The 21259-nt window shown below is 51.1% G+C and overlaps 1 protein-coding gene across 4 annotated transcripts in view; it reads left to right on the forward strand.

Moving 5' to 3' along the window:
- SYNJ2 (synaptojanin 2) overlaps positions 1-21259 on the forward strand; it is a 117699-nt gene that overhangs the window by 19540 nt on the left and 76900 nt on the right. For 3 of the 4 annotated variants that reach the window (XM_030809897.1, XM_030809898.1, XM_030809900.1), the window contains exon 2: positions 15845-15931. In XM_030809897.1, coding sequence (XP_030665757.1) covers positions 15845-15931 — 87 coding nt within the window. Of the gene's footprint in view, positions 1-15844; positions 15932-16101; positions 16428-21259 lie in introns of those variants that run through there. The other variant, XM_030809899.1, reaches the window with a different exon arrangement.

Genomic DNA, 21259 nt, shown 5'->3' on the forward strand with positions numbered 1-21259 from the left:
ATCCCCCTCACACCTGATGATTTTGCTTCCTATTTTACTGGGAAAATGAAGGTAACTAAGAATTTTTTTTTTTTTTTTTTTTTTTTTTGAGATGGAGTCTGGCTCTTGTCCCCCAGGCTGGAGTGCAGTAGTGCGATCTCGGCTCACTGCAACCTCCACATCCCGGGTTCAAGCGATTCTCCTGCCTCAGCCTCCCAAGTAGCTGTGACTACAGGCGCCCACCACCACACCCGGCTAATTTTTTTGTATTTTTAGTAGAGACGGGGTTTCATCATGTTGGCCAGGCTGGTCTCGAGCTTCTGACCTCATGATCTGCCCGCCTTGGCCTCCCAAAGTGCTGGGATTACAGGCTTGAGCCACCGTGCCCGGCTGAAGGTAGCTAAGAACTTTCAACAGCCCCCGCACCTACTCCCTGGCTCTGGTACAGTGGACAGCCTCCCAGGCTCTTCCCCCCATCCACTGACCCTGACCCCTCTCATCTTTTAAGACCTCACTCCTGCAGTTTCCCCCTTTCCTTCCTAACTCGGTCATTTGCACCATTATACCAACAGGCTGTCATAGCTCACATTAAGAAACCCTCTCTTGACCCTGGCCCCCACCTCATCTCTTGGTTTTCCCATGCAACGAGGTTGTCTACACACCTTCCCTCTTCCCAGTCTCCCTTGAAGTGGCCCCAGCCAGGCTCCGTCCTCCCACTCTTCTGAAACCTTTCCTCAAGGCCTCCAGGAACTTCTGGCTGCTCAGTCTTCCATCCAACAACATCCCCCAGATGAAGCATTTTCTTCACTTGGCTTCTCTTACACTCTGTTCTCATCATATTCCATCCTCACTGCCTGTTTTTCTCCAAAGCCTAGAACCATGCCTGGCACACAGTGGGCATCTAGACCCTTTGTTGAGTGGTGAAATTGAAGTGTGACAGGGTGTGTGGCTTCCCTGCTCCGGCTCCCTCAGTTCCCAAAGCCGTGCTCCTTCCTGGATCTCATGTAGCAAAAGGAGGCATACATGGGTCGCACCACATGGCTTCTAGAGGAGTATGTGTGAGTGTGTTCATGTTCATGTGGAAATAGGGAGGCGGCCCTGAGGTGGGAGGAGCCTTCCCAAGAGGAATCACCTGAGAGGAAGAAGAGCTGGGGAGCAACCGAGGAACTGGTTTGGCAGGTTCAGGAAGAAGTGAGTGAAGAAACTGGAAGAGTAGCCAGGATCAGAACCTGCAGCCGCAGGACCTAATTTGTTAGGACCTAATTAGGGGTGATTGTGCGAGGCAGTGCGGCATGGAAGCCCCACTCCAGGACTTCCCTGGTGGCTAGGAAACATTGCTCCACCCCTCCCTCTTGTCAAAAGAGAAGGTGCACACACTTGGAGAGAAATGGGAATTTTTGTGCTTCTTTCTTGTTCCCTGTTGGGTAGGAGGATCAGGGGCTACCAGGCCCGGTGAAAACACAGCCCAGCCCCGCCTATTCTGCCTCATCCTGAAGTGTAAGCAACTGCCCGTTGTGCTGGGCCCTGTCACTGGCTCCGCCCGAAGCATGTCTGGCACTGGGCCTGGCTTTTTAAGGTGCAAACTGTTTTCCTGAATTTCTTATTTTTAAGGAAAAAAACTCAACTACAAAGATTCAGTGGCCAGTGCTGTGCTCAAGCCCTCTTGTTAGGGGAGCTGGCCTCCCTCTTTGGCCATGGCTCAGTGCAGGGAGGGGTGTGGAAAGTGCTGGGGGAGGGGAGGGGGAGGGGGAGGGGGAGGACCCACCCTCCCCACAGATGGGTTTCTGGCTCTGACTGCAGGAAACCAAACTTTCTTGTAATTTCTATGGCTGGGTTGTGATGTGGGTATAGTGCTGGTGGGAGGTAGTGCATTTGCTGAGGGTGATGTGTTCTGAGTGTCCCCTCACTCCGTGGCTCTTTCATGTGGCCTGGACTTTTTGGTGAGGGAGCAGCAGTGTGAGGACAGGAGAGTCCTTTTGCGGGCTGATGTGTGTCTGCCAGTTGGCTTTGTCTTGGCTCGCAGCTTCTGTTTCAGACAGATGTTTTGATCCCCCTTTGCTTAGCAACCAGCTGCAGACTTGCTCTGTCTTGGGAAAACCATTGTCTTTCTGAAGAGCTGCTTCAGCTCCAAAACTGATAACTCTGGAAGGAGCAGCCACCAGCCAGTCAGAACTGAGCTCATGAAGGAGACTTTGGCCTCTTGAGACCCTGAAATACAAGAAGATAGTTTCATGTCATGTCCAAGAATGTGGCCACAAATGCTACCTCAGTCTCGGGCTGTCTGCATTGTTAAACGTCCTCCTTATTTTTCTGACCTGTGGGCCGGGCTTCGTTGGCATTTCCTTAAGGCGTGTTATTGCGGAAAATATTATTCAAGAAAGAAGAGCATGTGGTTTGCTTGGTTACTGAGCTGGACTGGCTCTGGATGACCAGAACTCTCACGCAGAGCAGTGCATGGCCGCTCCCACTGAGACCAGCCTCTGCCTCGGGATGGTCTGACCCACGGAGCTCTGTTTTGGGACCCAGAATCCACGAGCCACATTTGCTGTGCTGTGGGACAAACCACAGTTTCCTTGGGAGCCTCTCAAGCGGTGGCTGTTTCTCTTCCACACCCTTGGACCACTGGGGCTGGAGACGGGGAGTTCCCCAGCCTGCTCCAAGGATAAGCCTGTTCCTTAAGCATCCACAAGCCCCATCATTATTTATTTTTATCATAAGCCATGTTGTTCGAGTAGCATAGACAACTTTCTCAGGTTACCAGGGAAACAGGACTAGAAAGTCAACCCACGATCAAATTCTCTTGCCGAACGGGAACCAGCTCAGTTAACCCTTGACCCCACACATCATTATCAGAGGCATACGAACCAGAGCGACTCCATCTTGAATAGGGGCTGGGTAAAATGGGTCTGAGACCTGCTGGGCTGCATTCCCAGGAGGTCAGGCATTCTTAGCCACAGGATGAGATAAGAGGTCAGCACAAGATACAGGTCATAAAGGCCTTACTGCTAAAACAGGTTGTGGTAAAGAAGCTGGCCAAAACCCACCAAAACCAAGATGGCAATGAAAGTGACATCTGGCTATACTCACTGCTCATTATATGCTAATTATAATGTATTAGCATGCTAAGAGACACTCACGCCAGCACCATGACAGTTTACAAATGCCATGGCAAAATCAGGAAGGTACCCTATATGCTCTAAAAAGGGGAAGAACCCTCAGTTCCTGGGAATTGCCTACCCCTTTCCCAGAAATGAATAATCTACACCTTATTTAGCATATAACCCAGAAATAATCATACAAATGGGCAACCAGCAGCTCATGCTGCTGCTCTGCCTATAGAGTAGCCATTCTTCTATCCTTTACTTTCCTCATCAACTTGCTTTCACTTTATGGACTCGCCCTGAATTCTCTCTTGCATGAGATCTAAGAACTCTCTTGGGGTCTGGATCGGGACCCCTTTCCAGTAACACCACGAGACTGCGTCCCTCACTGCCCCTCGTTTTGGCAGTTGCCTGGTTCCTTGGTGAGTTTTCCCTCTTTCTCGCTGTTATTTCTCACTATGAGTCCGGCACTTGTTCTTGGTGTCTTCAGTGGCCACGTCGTTGATCCTTCGGAGGACCTTGGCCCCCTCTCCTCCAGTGAGTGACCCCACCCCTGCAGCCACTCGCTCCCACGCCACGCCCCTGACCCCTCCAGCATCTGTCTCGAACATCCCATTCTTCATTTTCCACTTTCACCTTGTCACTCATCCTGCAATTCCCAGTCCCAGTGACTTTTTTTTGAGACACAGTCTTGCTCTGTCGCCCAGGCTGGAGTGCAGTGGTGTGATCTTGGCTCACTGCAAGCCCCGCCTCCCAGGTTCACACCATTCTCCTGCCTCAGCCTCCCTAGTAGCTGGGACTACAGGCGCCCACAACCACGCCTGGCTAATTTTTTGTATTTTTAATACAGACGGGGTTTCACCGTGTTAGCCAGGATGGTCTTGATCTCCTCACCTCGTGATCCACCTGCCTTGGCCTTCCAAAGTGCTGGGATTAGAGGCGTGAGCCACCATGCCCGGCCCCCAGTGATCTTTGACCCCACTGGGATGGCGACCCTTAGAACCCATGGCCTTCTTATAGCCCCTCGCCTGTCTCACACCTTCCCTCTTTGCCATGTCAGTGACCAGCCCTGCCTTGCACTCACCCTCCCCACCTGCCCTTCTCTTGCTGGGTCCTCCCCACCTGGTGAAACCTCAGCCCTGGTTACATCCTGCACTCCACGCCTGCACCAGCCCCTGTGCAGTAGAAGTTTCTGGAGATGCCCCACTACCACACGGGCAGAGCTTACCATCAGGTCACAACCCCCGAGCCAAGGTGGGCCTTTCACTTGCGTTTCTGTGCTCTGTCCACTCCCCCACCCTCCCGGATGGCAACTCCACCCTCCCCTTTCCTCAGCTCTGCCATGCCTCCTCCCCATCCTCACTCTCAGCTGACGGCCTCATCCTCTCTCATTCCACCCCAAAATTTGAAGCCACTGGAAGAGAATTCCCACTGGCTCCCTGCACCACCACTACCCACCCACCATGTCTGTCCCCCTTCCCACCTGCTCCCCACAGTGCATTGTCTGCATTTCAGGCCAGCACTACCTATGTGCAGATGCCCATGGCCTGCTCCAGGGCATGGCTTTTGGAGCTCCCGGCTCCTGCCACATCCATCCTGATCTCTCTCTTGGCTGCATCGGTCCTGACCTCTTTCTCAGCTGCATCAGTCCTCACCTCTCTCCTGGCTCATTTCTGCCAGCACAAAAGCTTGGTGTAAATGCCCCTGTCCTAGAGAAATCTTTTGACCCACTTCCCTCTCCAGCAGCCTCTCCATTTCTCCGCTCTCCACGCACACACACGTGCACATATGCACACGCACACACATACATGTGCACACACATGCACACACGTATGCACACACACATGATCCATGCACACAATGCATGCACACACAGGAAATTCCTCAGAGAATCATCTGTCACCACTGTCTCCATTTTCTCTCTCCCTTCCCATTCAGGTTTTTGCCCCTCAACTTTACTGAAACTGTTCTTCTCTGAGTGGCCAACATCTAACTCAAGTGACCAATTCTCAGTCCTCAGATTATAGATGCAGAAGCAGCCTCTGACTTGCTGACCGCTCTTGCTTCCTTGAAACGCTTTCTTCTCCTGGCCACCAGGATGGCACGCACTGCTGGGTTTTCTTATATCTTCTTGGTCACTTCTCAGTCCACCCTGACCTTCAAATGTGTTGCACCCAGAAGTCGGTGCCCTCCACTCACTCCCTAGGGGATCCCCTCCAACCTCATGATTATTTTATTTTATTTTATTGCTGGGATTACAGGTGCACGCCACACTCCCAGCTAATTTTTGTTGTTGTTGTTTGAGACGGAGTCTTGCTCTGTCTCCCTGGCTGGAGTGCAGTGGTGCAATATCAGCTCACTGCAACCTTCGCCTCCTGGGTTCAAGTGATTCTCCTGCCTCAGCCTCCCAAGTAGCTGTGATTACAGGCGTGTGCCACCACACCCAGCTAAATTTTGTATTTTTAGTGGAGGTGGGGTTTCACCATGCTGGCCAGGCTGGTCTTGAACTCCTAACCTCAGGTGATCCGCTCACCTCAGCCTCCCAAAGTGCTGGGATTACAGGCATGAGCCATGGCACCGATCTGTTTATTTTTGAGACAGTGTCTGTCAACCAGGCTGGATTGCAGTGGCGCAATCATGGCTCGCTGCAGCCTCCACCTGCCAGGTTCAGATGATCCTCTCACCTCAGCCTCCCAAGAAGCTGAGACCACAGGTGTGCACACCTTGCCCAACTAATATTTTTTATTATATTTTTAGAGATGGAGTCTCCTTATGTTGCCCAGGTTGTTCTCGAACTCCTGAGCTCAAGTGATCCTCCCATCTCAGCCTCCCAAAGTGCTGGATTAGAGGCGGGAGCCACCACACCCAGCCCTATGATTGTAAATAACTCTGTCTGCTGGGACGCCTGGGGGATCTTTCCAACCAGACTCCTCTGCTGGACTCCAGACTTGCAGAGCTCTGTCGTCAGCCTCCACGAGGGGCTGCAACAGAGCCACGTCATGTCTGGTCCCAGCCGATGCTCTGCCCAGACCTGTCCTCTCAGTCTGCTGTCACGCCAGGGCCACTCCATCCCTTCCATTGTTCAGGCAATGAACATGGCATCATCCTTGAACCCTGTCTTTCTCTCATATCCCATAGCCAATCTGTCCATGGTTCCACCTTCAAAATATACCCAGATATGTGACGATGTTGAGGAATTGCTGGTAACTTTTTTAGATGTGATAATGGTATTGCGGTTGTGTTTTGTTTTTTCAGACGGAGTTTTGCTCTTGTCACCCAGGCTGGAGTGCAGTGGTGCGATCTTCGCTTACGGCAACCTCCGCCCCCCAGGTTTAAGCAATTTTCCTGCCTCAGCCTCCTGAGTAGCTGGAATTGCAGGCATGCACCACCCCACCTGGCTAATTTTTGTATTTTTAGTAGAGACTAAAAACAGGGTAGTGGTGTGATCACAGCTCACTGTAGTCTTGACTCCTTGGGCTCAAGCAATCCTCCTGTCTCAGCCTCCCAAGTAGCTGGGACCACAGGCTCCCACCACCACACCTGGCTAATTTTAAACAAATTTTTATAGGGATGGAGTCACTCACTGTGTTGCTCAGTCTTGTCTTAAACTCCTGGGCTCAACCAATCTTCTTGCCCTGGCCTCCTAAAGTGCTGGGATTGCAGGGAGGGAGATACCATGCCTAGCTAGCTTCATTTGTTGTCTGCCCAGTGTGTGTAGACATCTGCTTTGTCACCTCCATTGTGGGGAACAACATGGGGTTTCACCATGTTGGCCAGGCTGGTCTTGAACTCCTGACCTCAGGTGATCCGTTCCCCTTGGCCTCCCGAAGTGCTGGGATTACAGGCATGAGCCACCACGTCTGACCATGGTTGTGTTTTTTAAAAGAGCTCTTATCTTTTCCGAAGTCTTACTGAAATATTTATAGATGAAATAATATGATGCCTGGAATTTACTCAAAATAACCTAGGGCAGTGCTTCTCAAGCTTTGGCATGCATTCAAGTCCCCTGGAGGGCTCATTAAAACAGCTTTCTAGGTCTTGAGCCCAGAGCTTCTGATTCACAAGGCCTGGGGTGGGCCCCGTAACTCGTGTTTCTAATGCTTGGTGCTGCTGGTCTGAGGAGCCCCTTTCGAGTTGAGCTGATCTAAGGTATAGGAGAGTGGGTAGCCGGGGCGTGGGCTGGGAGAAGGTGGAGCTGGTGGGTACATGGTAATGAGGGTACAAGGGTTTATTATGTCACCCTACTTTTCTTTGGAAAGTTCCGCAACTAAAAAGCACGTGTGTGTGTGTGTCTGTCTGTCTGTCTGTCTGTCTGTCTGTGTCTGTCTGTCTCCAGAATTGGACTGCTCTTCAGCTCTTCCATTGCTGCGCCCTGGCTCAGGCTAGAGTCCTCTCTTGCCCAGATGGCACTAGCACCTCCTAACTGGTCTCCTTCCTTCTCTCCTTGTTCCTCTAGAGTCAGTTCTCAACAGAGCAGCCAGGATGATCCCTAGACCCCTGCAGTGGCACTCAGAGTGACACCCAAAACCTTTTTGTGACCTCAAACTTCTGTGCGGCGTGTTCCCCACTCCACTTCCTCCATGAACCTTCAGTCACACTGCCCCGCCTCGCTGGGGCTTGCACAGGTCAGGAGTGCTTCTGCTGAGGACCTTTGCACATGCCCTTCTGGGCCTATAGTACTCCTCCACTCTCCATGCGGCCATCTCTCTGGCTTCCTTCAGGTCCGCATTTGGATGTCACCCTTGCAATGAGGCCTTCTCAGACGACACCATCTAAAATGTCACTTCCCCTTCCCCACTATTCATACCCTACTCCCTGCTCACTTTTTCTGCTCCGCTCCTGTCACTGTCTTATATTGCACTTATTGATCTTATCTTCTGCCCTGGCAGGAAGCTTGAGCAGCGCCCGCCCCTTCCTGGCTGTGCCTCGGCAGTGCCCCCACCCCAGCCTCCCACCCCACCTCGGTCTGCACCCCTGCCATCACTCATCCATTCATTCCTCCTGTTCCTCTTGGCCACTGTGAAATGCTGGATGGTTTCCATCTGTTTGGTTCACTTCAGTGTCTCTGTGCCTGGAAGGGTGCCAGCCACAGAAGGCACGAAGATGTGTCCACAGAGCTGACAGCTAAAAATCTGGCAAGAGGAGTCAAGGAAGGGGGCTGAGGGGATAGAAGGGAGGGCTTTCCTCAAAAGGCCAGAAATTCGTGGCCAGCCAGAGGGGAAGCAAAGACATTCTCATGTAGGAAAACTTACAGGAAATGCAACTAAAAGCGTGGGAGACAGGAAGAGTCTGTCTATTTCTGAGATTATCAAGAAAAAGGGGATGGAAGTTGCAAATGGGCAGGCCAAATCCAGTCTGCAGAGGTGTGCTTCCAGCCACGCAGTGCTTAAAATAAATGGGGATGGTTGCCAGCACTGGAAGGTCTGGAGTGCCCTGCCTCCTGGAAATGCTGCAGCCTGGCAGCACTGGGCTGGTGGGCATGACTGGCAGCTGCAGCAGCTGCTCACCAGCTAATGGCAGTTGTGTGTTCTCTGTTCACCCAAAGCCCTTCCAGCAGCTTCATTTTGTTATTGTTGTTTGTTTTTGAGACAGGGTAGTGGTACAATCACAGCTCACTGCAGTCTTGACGTCCTGAGCTCAAGCAATCCTCCTGTCTCAGCCTCCCAAGTAGCTGGGACCACAGGTTCCCACCACCGTGCCTGGTTCCTTTTTAAAAAAAATTGTGGGGATGGAGTTTCGCTGTGTTGCCCAGGCTGGTCTTGAACTCCTGGGCCGAAGCAGTCCTCCTGCCCTGGCCTCCCAAAGTGCTAGCATTACAGGTGCGAGCCACCATGCCTGGCCATCTTCATTTGTTACCTTCCTGGTGTATGTAGACATCTGTGTTGTCACCTCCATTTTGGAGAGCAAAAAGGATTTCTTCTTCCTTCAAACCTAATTGAGAAAATACAGTTGTTTGGGGGCAAGTAGGGTGTGGGGTGACTCTGGAACCAGCCTCTTGGGAAGCCAGGCCTCTGGGAGTGCTGGAGGTAGGCAGTGAGGCTGCCAGGCCCCTGCCTCCTGGGGTGGGGTGCATGCTCCTGATACATCAGAAGGGTCAGGGGAGGACTTGGAGGTGAAGGCACTGCAGGAAGAAAGGAAGCTTACTGGAGAGACGTCGATGGGGCAGTCAGGCTTTAAAAGGACGGGCCCACCGAGTGAAAAGATGACCATGTGTTTGGGCTGAATTGTGTCCTCCGAAGGGATATGTTGAAGCCTAACCCCCAGGACCCCAGAAGGGGATCTTACTTGGAGAGAGGGTCGTTGCAGTTGTAACACTGAGATGAGGTTACACTGGAGTAGGGTGGGCCCTTCATCCAGTGTGACTGCTGGTCTAAGATGGCCACGTGACAATGGAGGGACACGGGAGAGGATGGCCACGTGATGATGGGGGGACATGTTGGGAGAGGATGGCCACGTGACAACAGGGGGATGCCAGGAGAGGATGGCCTCGTGACGACAGGGGGATCCCGAGAGAGGATGGCCTCGTGATGACAGGGGACACGTGGGGAGAGGATGGCCTTGGGATGACAGGACATGTGGGGAGGGGATGGCCACGTGATGATAGGGGGACATGCGGGGAGAGAATGGCCACATAATGGTGGGGGGACACTTGAGAGGATGGCCATGTGACAATTGGGGGACACCACGTGGGGAGAGGATGGCTACATAGCAATGAGGGGACATATGGGGAGAGAATTGCCATGTAACGACCGAGGAAGGGCCTGGAGTGAGGAAGTCATAAGCCAAGGAACGCCAAGGACAGGACAAGCAGCAAACGCAAGACGCAGGGCCAGGTAAGGAGGCCCCGGCTCCAGGTATCAGAGGAGCCCTGCTGATGCCTGGATTTCAGCTCTCTGGCCTCTGGACCTGGAAGAGAATGAAGTTCTGCTGCCTGGGCCTCCCAGTTTGTTTACAATGAGTCTGTTCATGGTAGAGAAACATCTTCTCGTGATGTTCCTGTCCACCATGGTCAAGGCCTGTTTTGAGCTCCTGCATTGTATAAGTCAGAGGTAAAGTTGTTTTTCTCAAGGAGTCAATAATTGACAGTATTGGAATGGCACAAGGTGGTCCTGTTGGGTTTTGTTTGTTTTTAAAATATGAGGATACAAAGTCGTGTTTTTACTTGTGCTTAATTTTCCCAGTGGCAGGCATGTGAAGTCCACGCCTGTCATCTGTAATGCACCAGGGCAAGGGGTCAGTTTTGTTTGTGTAGCTTCTCCCAGGGTCATCTTCCCACCCCTGAAGTGTGGATTTGGCCACAACACTTTGTTTAGCAATTTCCTGTCATTTTGTTTTATTTGGTCAGCCTTATTTGCATAGTTGAATGAATGCACAAAGGCCTCCTTGTTTTGTGGTTCACAAAGTCAGAACTGGATCATACCAGGGCATACGGGTTCTGTTTCAAGGCTTTGTAAAGCTGCTAGGGTTGAAATAGGTATTTTTGGTGTCGGAATTATTTTATTGCATTTATCAGCTTATCTACTGAGATGGGGCACTGAGAACTGCTGATTTACCTCTCTGCAGCCCTGTCTGTAGTACCTGAAGGCTGGGGGAAGACATTTGGCAATGTACATGGCCTTTACTTCTGCCTGTGAAGTTGGGGTTTCATAGGCCGCCTCCCAGGAGGGACCTATAGGTGTCCCTATGAGGGAGTCCGAGTGCCCCACCAGTGGGTTTGTCATTGCACCTAAGCAGATGCTGGGGGAGAGGATGCCTCTTCCTTCTCCTCACCCTTCATCATTGTGTGAGCAGAGGCAGGAGACCTGTGGGCTGGAAGGCCCACGTCCTCCTTCCCAGGCTGTGAATGTGGCACTTAACATGGCAGGAGGACTTTGCAGATGTGATCAGGACCCTGAGAGGAGACATTATCCTGGATGATCTGGATGAGTCCATTGCACTCACAGGGTCCTTAAAAGCTGGAAGAGGGAGGCTGGGCAGGGAGAAGGAAGGAAATGTGAGGATAGAAGCAGGGATCTGATTGCCGCGATTGCTGAATTTGAAGAGGAAGGAAGGAGCCGAGAGCCAAGGAATGAATACAGGCAACCTCTGGGAGCTGCAAGAGACAAGGAAATGGATTCTCTCCTGCAGCCTTCAGAGCAGATGCAGGCCTGCTGACACCTTCCTTTCAGCCCAGCGAAACCCATTTCAGAATTTTGAGCGCAGAGCTGTAAGGTCGTGAGTCTGTGCTGCTCAAGCCACTGTGTGTGTTGTCATTTGTTGCAGTGGGAAAGGAGACTAATATGCTATTCTGCCACCATTCTGAGCTTTTGAGGCAGGCTGATGGAGAAGGTGGGACAGTGGCTTCCCAGTACTTTTCTAAGTGATCCTGAGCACCTAATATCCCAGGCGCTTCATTTTCTATAACTCTCCACCCCGCTGCCAGCAGTCTGCTTACTCCTCAAGATGAGGGGCTTCCGGCTGCTCACAGAGGTTGATGATTTCATTGATTATCTTTAAGTTACTCTGCACTCTCCCTTCCCCAGAGAAAACGCAATCAAATTCAAGTGAGCACTGGGGAGAGCATTGGGGAAAGTATTCATTCATTAAACTGGTTCTTAACCTTTTTGGGGGCACTGACCTCTTGAGATTCTGTTGAAAATGGGATTTTAGCCCCCATAAAAATATGTATCAAAAATTTGCATACAATTTTGGCTGGGCACAGTGGCTCATGCCTGTAATCTCAGCACTTTGGAAGGCTGAGGCGGGCAGATCACTTGAGGTCAGGAGTTCAAGACCAGCCTGGCAACATGGCGAAATGCTGTCCCTATTAAAACTATAAAAAATAGCTGGGTGTGGTGGCGCACGCCTGTAATCCCAGCTACTTGGGTGGCTGAGGTGGAAGAATTGCTTGAACCCAGGAGGCAGAGGTTGCAGTGAGCTGAGATTGTGCCATTGTACTCCAGCCCGGGCAACACAGCGAGAGACTGTCAAAAAAAAAAAAAAAAGAAAAAGATTGCATACAATTTTGAATACAACTTTGTATAGAGATTCCCCCAGGAGCTATCCCTTGAAGCTCCAGTGGCTGCCAGGGGCCTCCTCTGTCACCCCAGGTGAAGAGCCCTTGTACAGATTAATTCACATTAAGGCTGATGAATGACTGTTTTCCCAGTAAGTCTCCTCGGTCTTTGCCAGGTTCTTAAACCATGTTCAGTGGATCCTAATTTTTTGTGGATTCCACATTTGTAAATTCACCTGCTCTCTAAAATTTGTCACCCCATGATCAGAACTCATAGACACCAGCAGAGTGGCAAAAATGTGTTACCCGATGAGCCTGTTCCCAGCTGAAAAGGATGCTCTGCCATCTTGTTTCAGCCTTTTGCTGTAAACGAGTGTGGTTTTCATGATTTGTTTAGTGCCATGTTTTTCATGTTTTGTGCTTTTTCTTCATGGTTTCACCGTTTGAAAGTGCTGTCTAGTGTTTCCAAGTGCAAGAAGGCAGTGACGTGTGTTTGATAAACTGTATTCAGGTTTGTGTTCTAGTGCCACTGGTTCAGTGTTAACGAATCAATACTGTACAGATGATTCCTGACTTACGATGGTTCATTCCAGTTATGATTTTTCAACTTTACAACAGTGTGAAAGTGATATGCATTCAGTAGAAACCATCCTTCAAGTACCCGTGGGACCATTCTGTTTTTCGCTTTCTGTACAATAGTCTATACATTTCATAAGATATTCAACACTATCAGAAAGTAGGCTTTGTATTTCATGATTTTGCCCAGCTGTAGGCTAATGTAAGCGTTCTGGGTAGGTGGAAGACAGGCTGAGACATATCTCTATGGTGTTTGGTAGGTTAGGTGTATTGAATGCATTGTCAACATAGGATATTTTCAACCTACCTTGGGTTTATCAGGACATGACCGCATTGTAAGTTGAGGACCATCTGTTTATTCAGTAAGGTGTCTTAAATAGAAAAACACATAAAACAAGTTTATGTATTGATTAGTTGACAAAAATGTTGCAACCCGAGGTTTACAGGAACCTAACTCTGCATTTCCTTTAGGAGTGCTGCTTGCTTCAGTATCTGCTGGTAACTCTATGGAACATAGCTACTGTGATTAATGGGAATTGGGTGTATTTTCAAGTTGCTGGCCTCTCCAGCTATGCTGGTAATCAGTCCTGCTCTTTAAATCACATCTTACCATCAGTCCTGCCTAAAGAAATGGAGGAGGGGAGGTCTCTGGTCTTAACAGTCTGTCCCGACTCTCTGCCCCACCAGCTATGTCCTGAGCACCAGCCTGGACAGAGCCATCTGTTTGGTGGGTAGTAGCAGGGTGTGTTGTGAGGCCCTGGTGCCTGCCTTCTGTCCTTATGTGCTTGCTAGAGGAGCATGAGGCAGGAGCAGCCAGTCCATGCTGGTTCCTGAGCGAGGCAGCTCTAGGGCTGCCAGCACCCACTCCTGGGGGTCTGAGGGTGGGAAGAGCTTCAGAGGGGAGGATGGGACTGCCTGACTGTATTTCCAATCCCAGTTGGGACTTGTGGTCTGATGAGGACAAGTGCCTTTGAGGGGGATGGGGATGGTTGAGAGGAACCAGGAAATCGAGTCTGTCCTGGAAAATGTGGCATGGTGGATCTTTTGAGTTGGGGTGTTGGGATGTGTGTCAGCTAAAACAAGGTTCACCTGCTTCAAATGTTCATCCAAGCTTTCTACACTCGCCTCTCTCAGTCAACATCTTTAGAGACAGCAGGAAGTGATGAAAGTCAGTTCACAGTCCATCTGCTCTGAGGGCTTGGTATGAGGGGCTGATGTTTTCTGTCGTTTTCTCCTTTCTAACATTTCACTTTGGGATCTTAGTTCCTGGTTGAAATTCCTTAACTGTGGGAGTTGAGGCAGTCTAAGAATCCTTTTCGGCCGCTTAAGACAATGAGGTAGAGAGGGAACCAGCTGCCCCTTTTCTTACCTCCATGATGATGTAGAAATGGTTCCATCCAGCCTAAGGGTTCTTCTGCGGCCCAAAGCTCCTCAAGGGCTCTGTGCATAGGATTTAAGGGTTGATTTTCTTGGGTGGGGAGAAAAGTCCATCTTTATTTTTATAAATCCTACCCGAAATGTAGCATTTCCTCTAATTAGGAAGGCAGGCAACAAAACCAGTATGTTAGCTACGTCTGTGACTCTGTCACCAGTGTGGGTTAGCCATATCTCTGACCCTGTCACCAATTGCAATTACAGATGTCTCCACATCACATTAGCGTTGTTTCAGATATCTTGAAATAGCATTTGTTCTCATTACTAGTTTTAAATTAAGGTGGTTAATAGACCCCACTGGATTTTGTGATTTAATATGCTGATAAGGCACATATATTGCTATACTATAACATTTAAAAAATTTTTTGCTAACTAGATTTCATTAAGATTGGTATTTGTGATCGTATTTATTTTCTTGGTTTTTATAACAGCTTTATTGAAATATAATTTCTGTACCATACAACTTACTCATTAAAGTGTACAACTCCATGTTTTTAAAATATATTTTCAGGATTGCACAACCATCACCATCACCACAATCTAATTTTAGAATATTTTTGTCCCCCTTAAAAGAGGCCTCGTACTCATTAGCAATTATCCACATTCCCCCTTTCCCCACTCTCAGCCCCTGGCAACCACAACATCTACTTTCTGTCTCTAGAAATATGCCTGTTCTGGACGTTTCATAGAAATGGAATCTTGTTTTTGAGACAGAGTCTCACCTGTCACATAGGCTGGAGTGCAGTGGCGTAATCTTGGCTCACTGCAACCTCCACCTCCTGGGTTCAAGCCATTCCCCTGCCTCAGCCTCCCAAGTAGCTGGGACTACAGGCGTGTGCCACCACACCCAGCTAATTTTTGTATTTTTAGTAGAGACAGGGTTTCACCATGTTGCCCAGACTGGTCTCGAACTTCTGACCTCAGGTGATCTGCCCACCTTCGCCTACCAAAGTGCTGGGGTTACAGGTTACAAAGTGAGCCACTGTACCCGGCCAAAATGGAATCTTTCTGAGGTCTTTTGTGACTGGCTTTTTTCATGTAGTGTAATGTTTTCAAGGTTCATCTATGTTTGTATTTTGTTCTGTGCACTTAAAACATTATTCTGAGAAGGGGTCTAAAGGCCTGCCCGGTCGTGGCCAGAAGGGCCTGTGGCATCATCGGAGAGGTTAGGGCTCCCTGCGCCTAATGGTTCTTCCCTCTGTCAGTTTTGCTTTAAAACTAGTCCATGCCTTGGCTGGGGCACGGACAATCACTGCTAAAGACCCGGCAGGCAAGGCACGCAGCTTGCCTTGGGATGGGTTGGACCCAGGCCCTCGGCACTCAGAGATACTCAGGCACCTCTGCCCAGTCTCCCCAAGTTACCACCTCCGCAGGTGCCCTGGGGTGAGTGGGCATCTCCAGGATGTAGCCTCTAGTGGATGATACCCGTGGACAGGGACAGCAAGGTAGAGTAATAGGGCCAGGCCCCAGGGGCCTGCCCCCATCTAGATGCCAGAACCCCAGGACCCCAGCCCCTCCGGCGCCCAGGAAGCTGTCAGCGCTTCCAGAGAGCAAGCTGTTGGTGGGAAGGTCTGAATCTTTGCAGCTCTGTGATTCGCGAATCATAAAACCTCCACATTTGGTGTTTGTGGGCCGAGCTATTGTCTTTGTGTTTGCTTTTTGGAGTGGGTGGGAAGCCAGCTTGGCAAGCCGGGTGTGAATGAACAGGAATGAGCAGGAGACGCTCGCTGATGCCTTCTGTGATGTGTTTCTCCCCCAGCTCCAGAAGAAAAGGAAGTCATTAAAGGACAGTATGGCAAGCTCACGGACGCGTACGGCTGCCTGGGGGAGCTCAGGCTGAAATCTGGTGAGTAGCCGCTCGCTGGAGGAGCAGGCGCCAGGCTCCCTGGTGGGCAGGAGCCTCTGTGTCGGGAGGGGCCTCAGTGCAGGCGTTCTGTTTGACCGCTCTTCGCTCTCTCTTCTTTTTTTTTTTTTTTTTTTTCCGAGATGGAGTTTTGCTCTTGTTGCCCAGGCTGGAGTGCAATGGCGCGATCTCGGCTCACCACAACCTCTGCCTCCCAGGTTCAAGCAATTCTCCTGCCTCAGCCTCCCGAATAGCTGGGACTACAGGCATGCGCCACCACGCCCAACTAATTTTTTGTATTTTTAGTAGAGACGGGGTTTTTCCATGTTGGTCAGGCTGGTCTGGAACTCCGACCTCAGGTGGTCCACCTGCCTCAGCCTCCCAAAGTGCTGGGATTACAGCCATGGGCCACCATGCCTGGCCGACCTCTCTTCTAAGATGTTTCTTTATGCCTCGGAACCTGCTCCTCCTGCAGGAACCTGCAGGTGGGGAGGTCAAGGTGAGTGTTGCCTGGTTGTCACCTGCCTGTGCTGGGGAGCAGGTGGGGCTCCCAGCACCCCCACCCTGTGCCAAGGAAGCTTGTCTTCATTGCTTGCCGGCGAGGGCCCAAGTGTTTCGAAAGTCTGGTCTGGGGCTTCTGCCCAGGGCATTGTCTGCAGTACTCTAGAAGGTGTGCCAAGGCGGGTGGGTGAGGACAGAGACCAGGGCAGATGTCGGGGGACACAGGGGTAGGCTGGGAGTTGTCGGCAGGAGAGAAAAGCCACCGACGTGTGGCTGTCAGTCAGTGTGAGGTGGGAGGGAGAGGAAGGGACAGTGTGATCTGACTTGCAAAGGGAGAGAACTTCCAGGAAGACGTGGGCATCTCTGCTCACTCTGAGAGACTCGAGGGTGAGCCGGCGGTGGCCGGCTGTCGTAGGGGGTCACAGCCAACCTCAGCTGTTCCTGGAGCTCGGGAGCCCTGGGGCTTTAGGTTCCACCACCCGTTTCCTTCCTCCTCTCTCAGGGCCCCCCTTGCCATCTGTGACCTGGCTGTGGATATCTCCTGTGACTTTTGGGGCCGAGACAAGAGCCCAGTCGCATTCCTGATTTTCGGTCCCGCCTGGCTGAGATGGGAATGGCTGTATGGGTTGTCTGAATTTGGGCTTTCCCTGAGCCAAGCGCACACCTCCCTTCCCTGCTCACAGCGGCTGTTTTCAGAGACTGAGGATTTTTAAAGCTGCCAGAAAAGCACGGTTACTTTGGCCATTCCTTTTCTGGGTGTTTTCTGTCATGGAATGTTTTTCCCTGAACTGTGATGATTGCAGCGATCATTTCCAAGTAGCATTTAGGAAAAATACACGGTACCCACATGACAAAGTGCATTTATGAAATGTCTGTTTCATGCCAAGAGCTAGACATACATTCACTTATTTAATCCTAAAAATAGGCTACTGTGATAATGCATCTTTGTCCCTGTTTACAGTAAAGGGAACAGGCTCAGAAGCTTCAAGTAACTTGCCTTAGATCAGAAGCTTAGATGGGGTTCGAACCCGGATCCAGCCGCCTCCAAGCGCTTGCTTTTTCTGTGAAAATGTGTGAGCTGCCGAGGGTTTTCTGCAGGACTTTCCACTCTGCAGCGATCTTCCTGAAGTTGCAGAAAATCCCTGTGGCCCTTGCCTTCCATGGTGATGACTGTAAGGATGGTGGCCTGCACCTGCATAGCACTTAGAAACTTGTTAACGCGGCTCCCGCGGCCACCTGTGCTGTTGTCACCCTGCCTTGCAGGTGTGGCAGGGATGCCACGTTCCATCCATGCTGATGCCCCTTTTTCCACATGGTGGCATCTGGGCCCCCAGGATGCCTCACAGTCTTGGAATCTTTCAGTTATAGTTGGCAGCTGCTTTTGGTCCATACATGAATGACTCATTTCGCATCCAACAGGGACTGGGATTCAGTGAATTACAGTAACCGGCTCAAGGTCACGCCATTCTCAAGTGGTGCCCTGGGTTTTAAACTCATGCCTTGCAGCACCAGGGACTGCCTTCAATTACCAGGCTGTTCTCCTTTCTGAAAGGGACAGGTGGCTGGGCTGACAAGGGGGACAGGAAGTGCAGTACCTTCCCCCATCCCAGGGGAAAAGTGTTTTTTCCCAGGGCTGTGATCTAAGATCAGCTGTGGGAAATTGGTCCCACCCAGGAAGGGTGGCAGCCCCAAAGATGTCTCATCAGAGCGAACCAGGGTATCTGCGGGGGTCAGCAGGGTCTTCGGGGCAGGGAGTGCACAGAGAGGAGACCACCTCCCAGGGCTGCCCTAGGCGAGGCCTCCTCCCTGCCTTCAGCCAGTCCCTGCCACCCCACACCCCACAGAAGGGAATGAGGCTTCTTGTGGGCCATGTGAGACCAGCCCAGCTCCAAGGCTTTGGGTGCCCCCAACCCCTGCCCACCTGTGAGTCACCCTCCGGGGTGGGTTGGAGTTTCTCTGAATGTGGTGCGTATGAGTTTGACTTTGGCGATGTCAGGATAATTTGGTCTGTTTTCAACACATTCTGGAAAGTACCTTAAGCGTCTGAAGGGTGGAAGGATTGGGCTTTAAATCAAGTTTTTCCAGTCCCCATTGGTTACCTTAAGGGGCGTTTGACTTTAACTTGATTTTCTTTTTCCTCTGTAAGTCCCTGACCCAGAACTGTGATCTGTTGTTTTCTTTTGTGTTTTCAGCTGTTGAGCATATTTGGCAGCACAGAGTGTAGCTACAACTGTGTGACTCCACCTGTGTGACTCCAGTTGTGTGACCAACTACAACTGTGTAACTGACTCCAATTGTGTGACTTTACCTGTGTGACTCTGTGGACTGACTCTAACTGTGTGACTCCAACTATGACTCCATCTGTATGACTGACCTCACCTGGACCTGTGTGACCCCCACCTGTGTGACCCCACCTGTGTGACCCCACCTGTGTGACTCTAACTGTGGACTGGACTGACTCTATGTGGCTGACTTCACCTGTATGACTCCAACTATATGATTGACTTCAACCATGTGACCCCACCTGTGTGACCCCACCTGTGTGACTCCGCCTGTGTGACTCCACCTGTGTGACTCCAGTTGTGTGACTGACTCTGTATGACTCCACCTGTGTGACGGACTTCAACTATGTGACTCCGGTTGTGTGACCGATTTCAACTGCGTGGTTAACTCCACTGCTGACTGACTCCAACCGCGTGACCCCAGCTGTGTGACTCCACGTATGTGACCCCAGCTGTAGGACTCCAGCTTTCAGTTGCCATGAAGACAACCAGCTGAGTCAGGAGTGGGCCTCCCTTTCAATGTTTTTAGCTAAGGATCTCTGTACAAAGAAAGAGGCTTCCCCACAGGCCGTTAATTTGGGACAAGTTTTCCCTTAGTTTGGGACAAATTTCAGTCTACCTAAATTAGCCTTTTACATTAGAAATTGAGAAACATGCACAAAAATTCATAAAAGCTTTTTTCCAGGTTAAGGTTTTTGTGGAAAGCCCAAAGTCCCCCCTCCTTCCTGAAATGCCAGCAGGAAGGGGTTGGAGCTCCCGTGATTAGCCAGGCAGTCAGGCTTCCTAAAGTTTACACAATACAAAGAATAGAAAGTGAGAATATAGCAGAAAAAAAGAACTTATCCCAATGATTATAGCAATTTAAATTCTCTTGAACCCAAGCTCTCAAGGCCTCCCTGTTTTATAGCCTCAAGGGACTCTATTCCTATCCCAGACTATAATGAATTGTGGCTCCTGGAGTTGTGCAGTGCACAACCTGTGAAGCTGTACACGACAGCCCTACAAATTCTCTAGCAGACAGCCCTCCTAGATTCTAGTTGCCACTTCGCAGCTGAACTGCATTTAATCTCTCTAGGACTGTTTTCCCGTCTGTAAACCTGGGAAAACTGCCTCATCTCTATATTGCCTAGTTCTTAGGAGGTCCACATGAGCAATGCACATGCTAGCCTTGAAGAGTGTGGAGTGCTCCTCCAACACCAGGTGGGCTGGCCACGGGCAGTTTCTTAGAGTGTGGCCTGGGGACACTGCCACCACTGAGAAGCTCTGCTGTCTCTCCTCTGTCCCTGGGAGGGCTGGTGGGAGGAGGGTGCTGAGTGAGAGGGACCTGGCCTGCAGAGGGCTGCGGATGAGGTGTGAGCTGGAGGGCCAGGCTGTGTGACCTCGGGGTGTGGACTCCTGGTGGGTGGCCCCTCTGCACAGGCTAGCAGAGGGCTGTTTTCATGGGTGGTCACTTCAGAAGGAGAATGCTCTGGAGGGGAGTTTGAACGCTTAGTCTTTTGGAATGCAGTGTTCTCTAGCAAGTCTTGAAGCGAACTGGCCTTTGTCACTCTTAGATTAATTTAATTCCTGTGCCCAGTGGTGGGATATTACCAAGATAGTTGACACCCAGCTCCCTGAGGGGGAAGCTCTGAGATGATGCAGCATTTGCCAGTTTCCAAGGTGTAAATTCACGGGCCAGGGCTGATTTCAGGTTCCCAGCGTGGAGCTGGGGAAGGATCCACACCAGGGGTGCTCACTGCGAGTGTTCACTGCTGCAGCCGCCGCTGCCTACGCCTCCCTCATGTTCTGCAGCGGGGAGGCGGGAGAAGGCCCTGAGACCACGCCACGTGGGCACACAGTGCTTAGGGTTCTGAACCTGTGGGTGGCGGGGGAGGCTCAAGGGTCATCTGGCTGAAGCTTCCCCCTTCACAGGTGGGAAAGCCTAGACGTCTTAAGTCCTTTGTTTGGAGCTTTAAGTCTGAGGGTGTCTGTGTGAGCAGAAGGACAGATAGGATGGCTGGAGGGACCCCAGGGTTGGGATTGGCACAGACCAGGCTGGGAAGGTGAACTCAGAGCTGAGACAACACAAGGAAATGCCAGCCCAGAGCCTAGTGGGAGGCCTGAGGTGGTCCCGCTAAACAGGGCCTTGTGTCTGCGAGCCACGTATCATGACCCCAGCAGCCAGCTTTCCTGGCCTGATAACAAATGGCCTAGGACCTGCCGCTGGCCCTCACCTCCCTCAACCTCACTCTGGCAGCTCCCTCTGACCCATGCGTGGCTTTGCTTTGGCCAGAGCCCTGGAACCAAAGCCTTTTACCTGGAGGGGACATCAAGACTACTGGCACATCCTCCTGGGAGGCCCAGAGAGGGTGAGAGCCTTGCCTGAGGCCACACAGGCCCCTGGAGGTGTGCAGAGCCTGGAGCCCCAGTCTTCTGAGTTTTGTTTTTCCCCTTACTGTGAGATCCTTGATAGTTTCAGGGCCCTGGTCTCTCCCTCAGCTGAGGACTGCCAAGACCCCCGCAAGCCTAGTTAGCTTCTTGGCTGTCAGAGAATTGATCCTGCCTCACA

This window comes from Nomascus leucogenys, chromosome 3, assembly GCF_006542625.1.
Source record: "Nomascus leucogenys isolate Asia chromosome 3, Asia_NLE_v1, whole genome shotgun sequence".
Lineage (NCBI taxonomy): Eukaryota > Metazoa > Chordata > Mammalia > Primates > Hylobatidae > Nomascus > Nomascus leucogenys.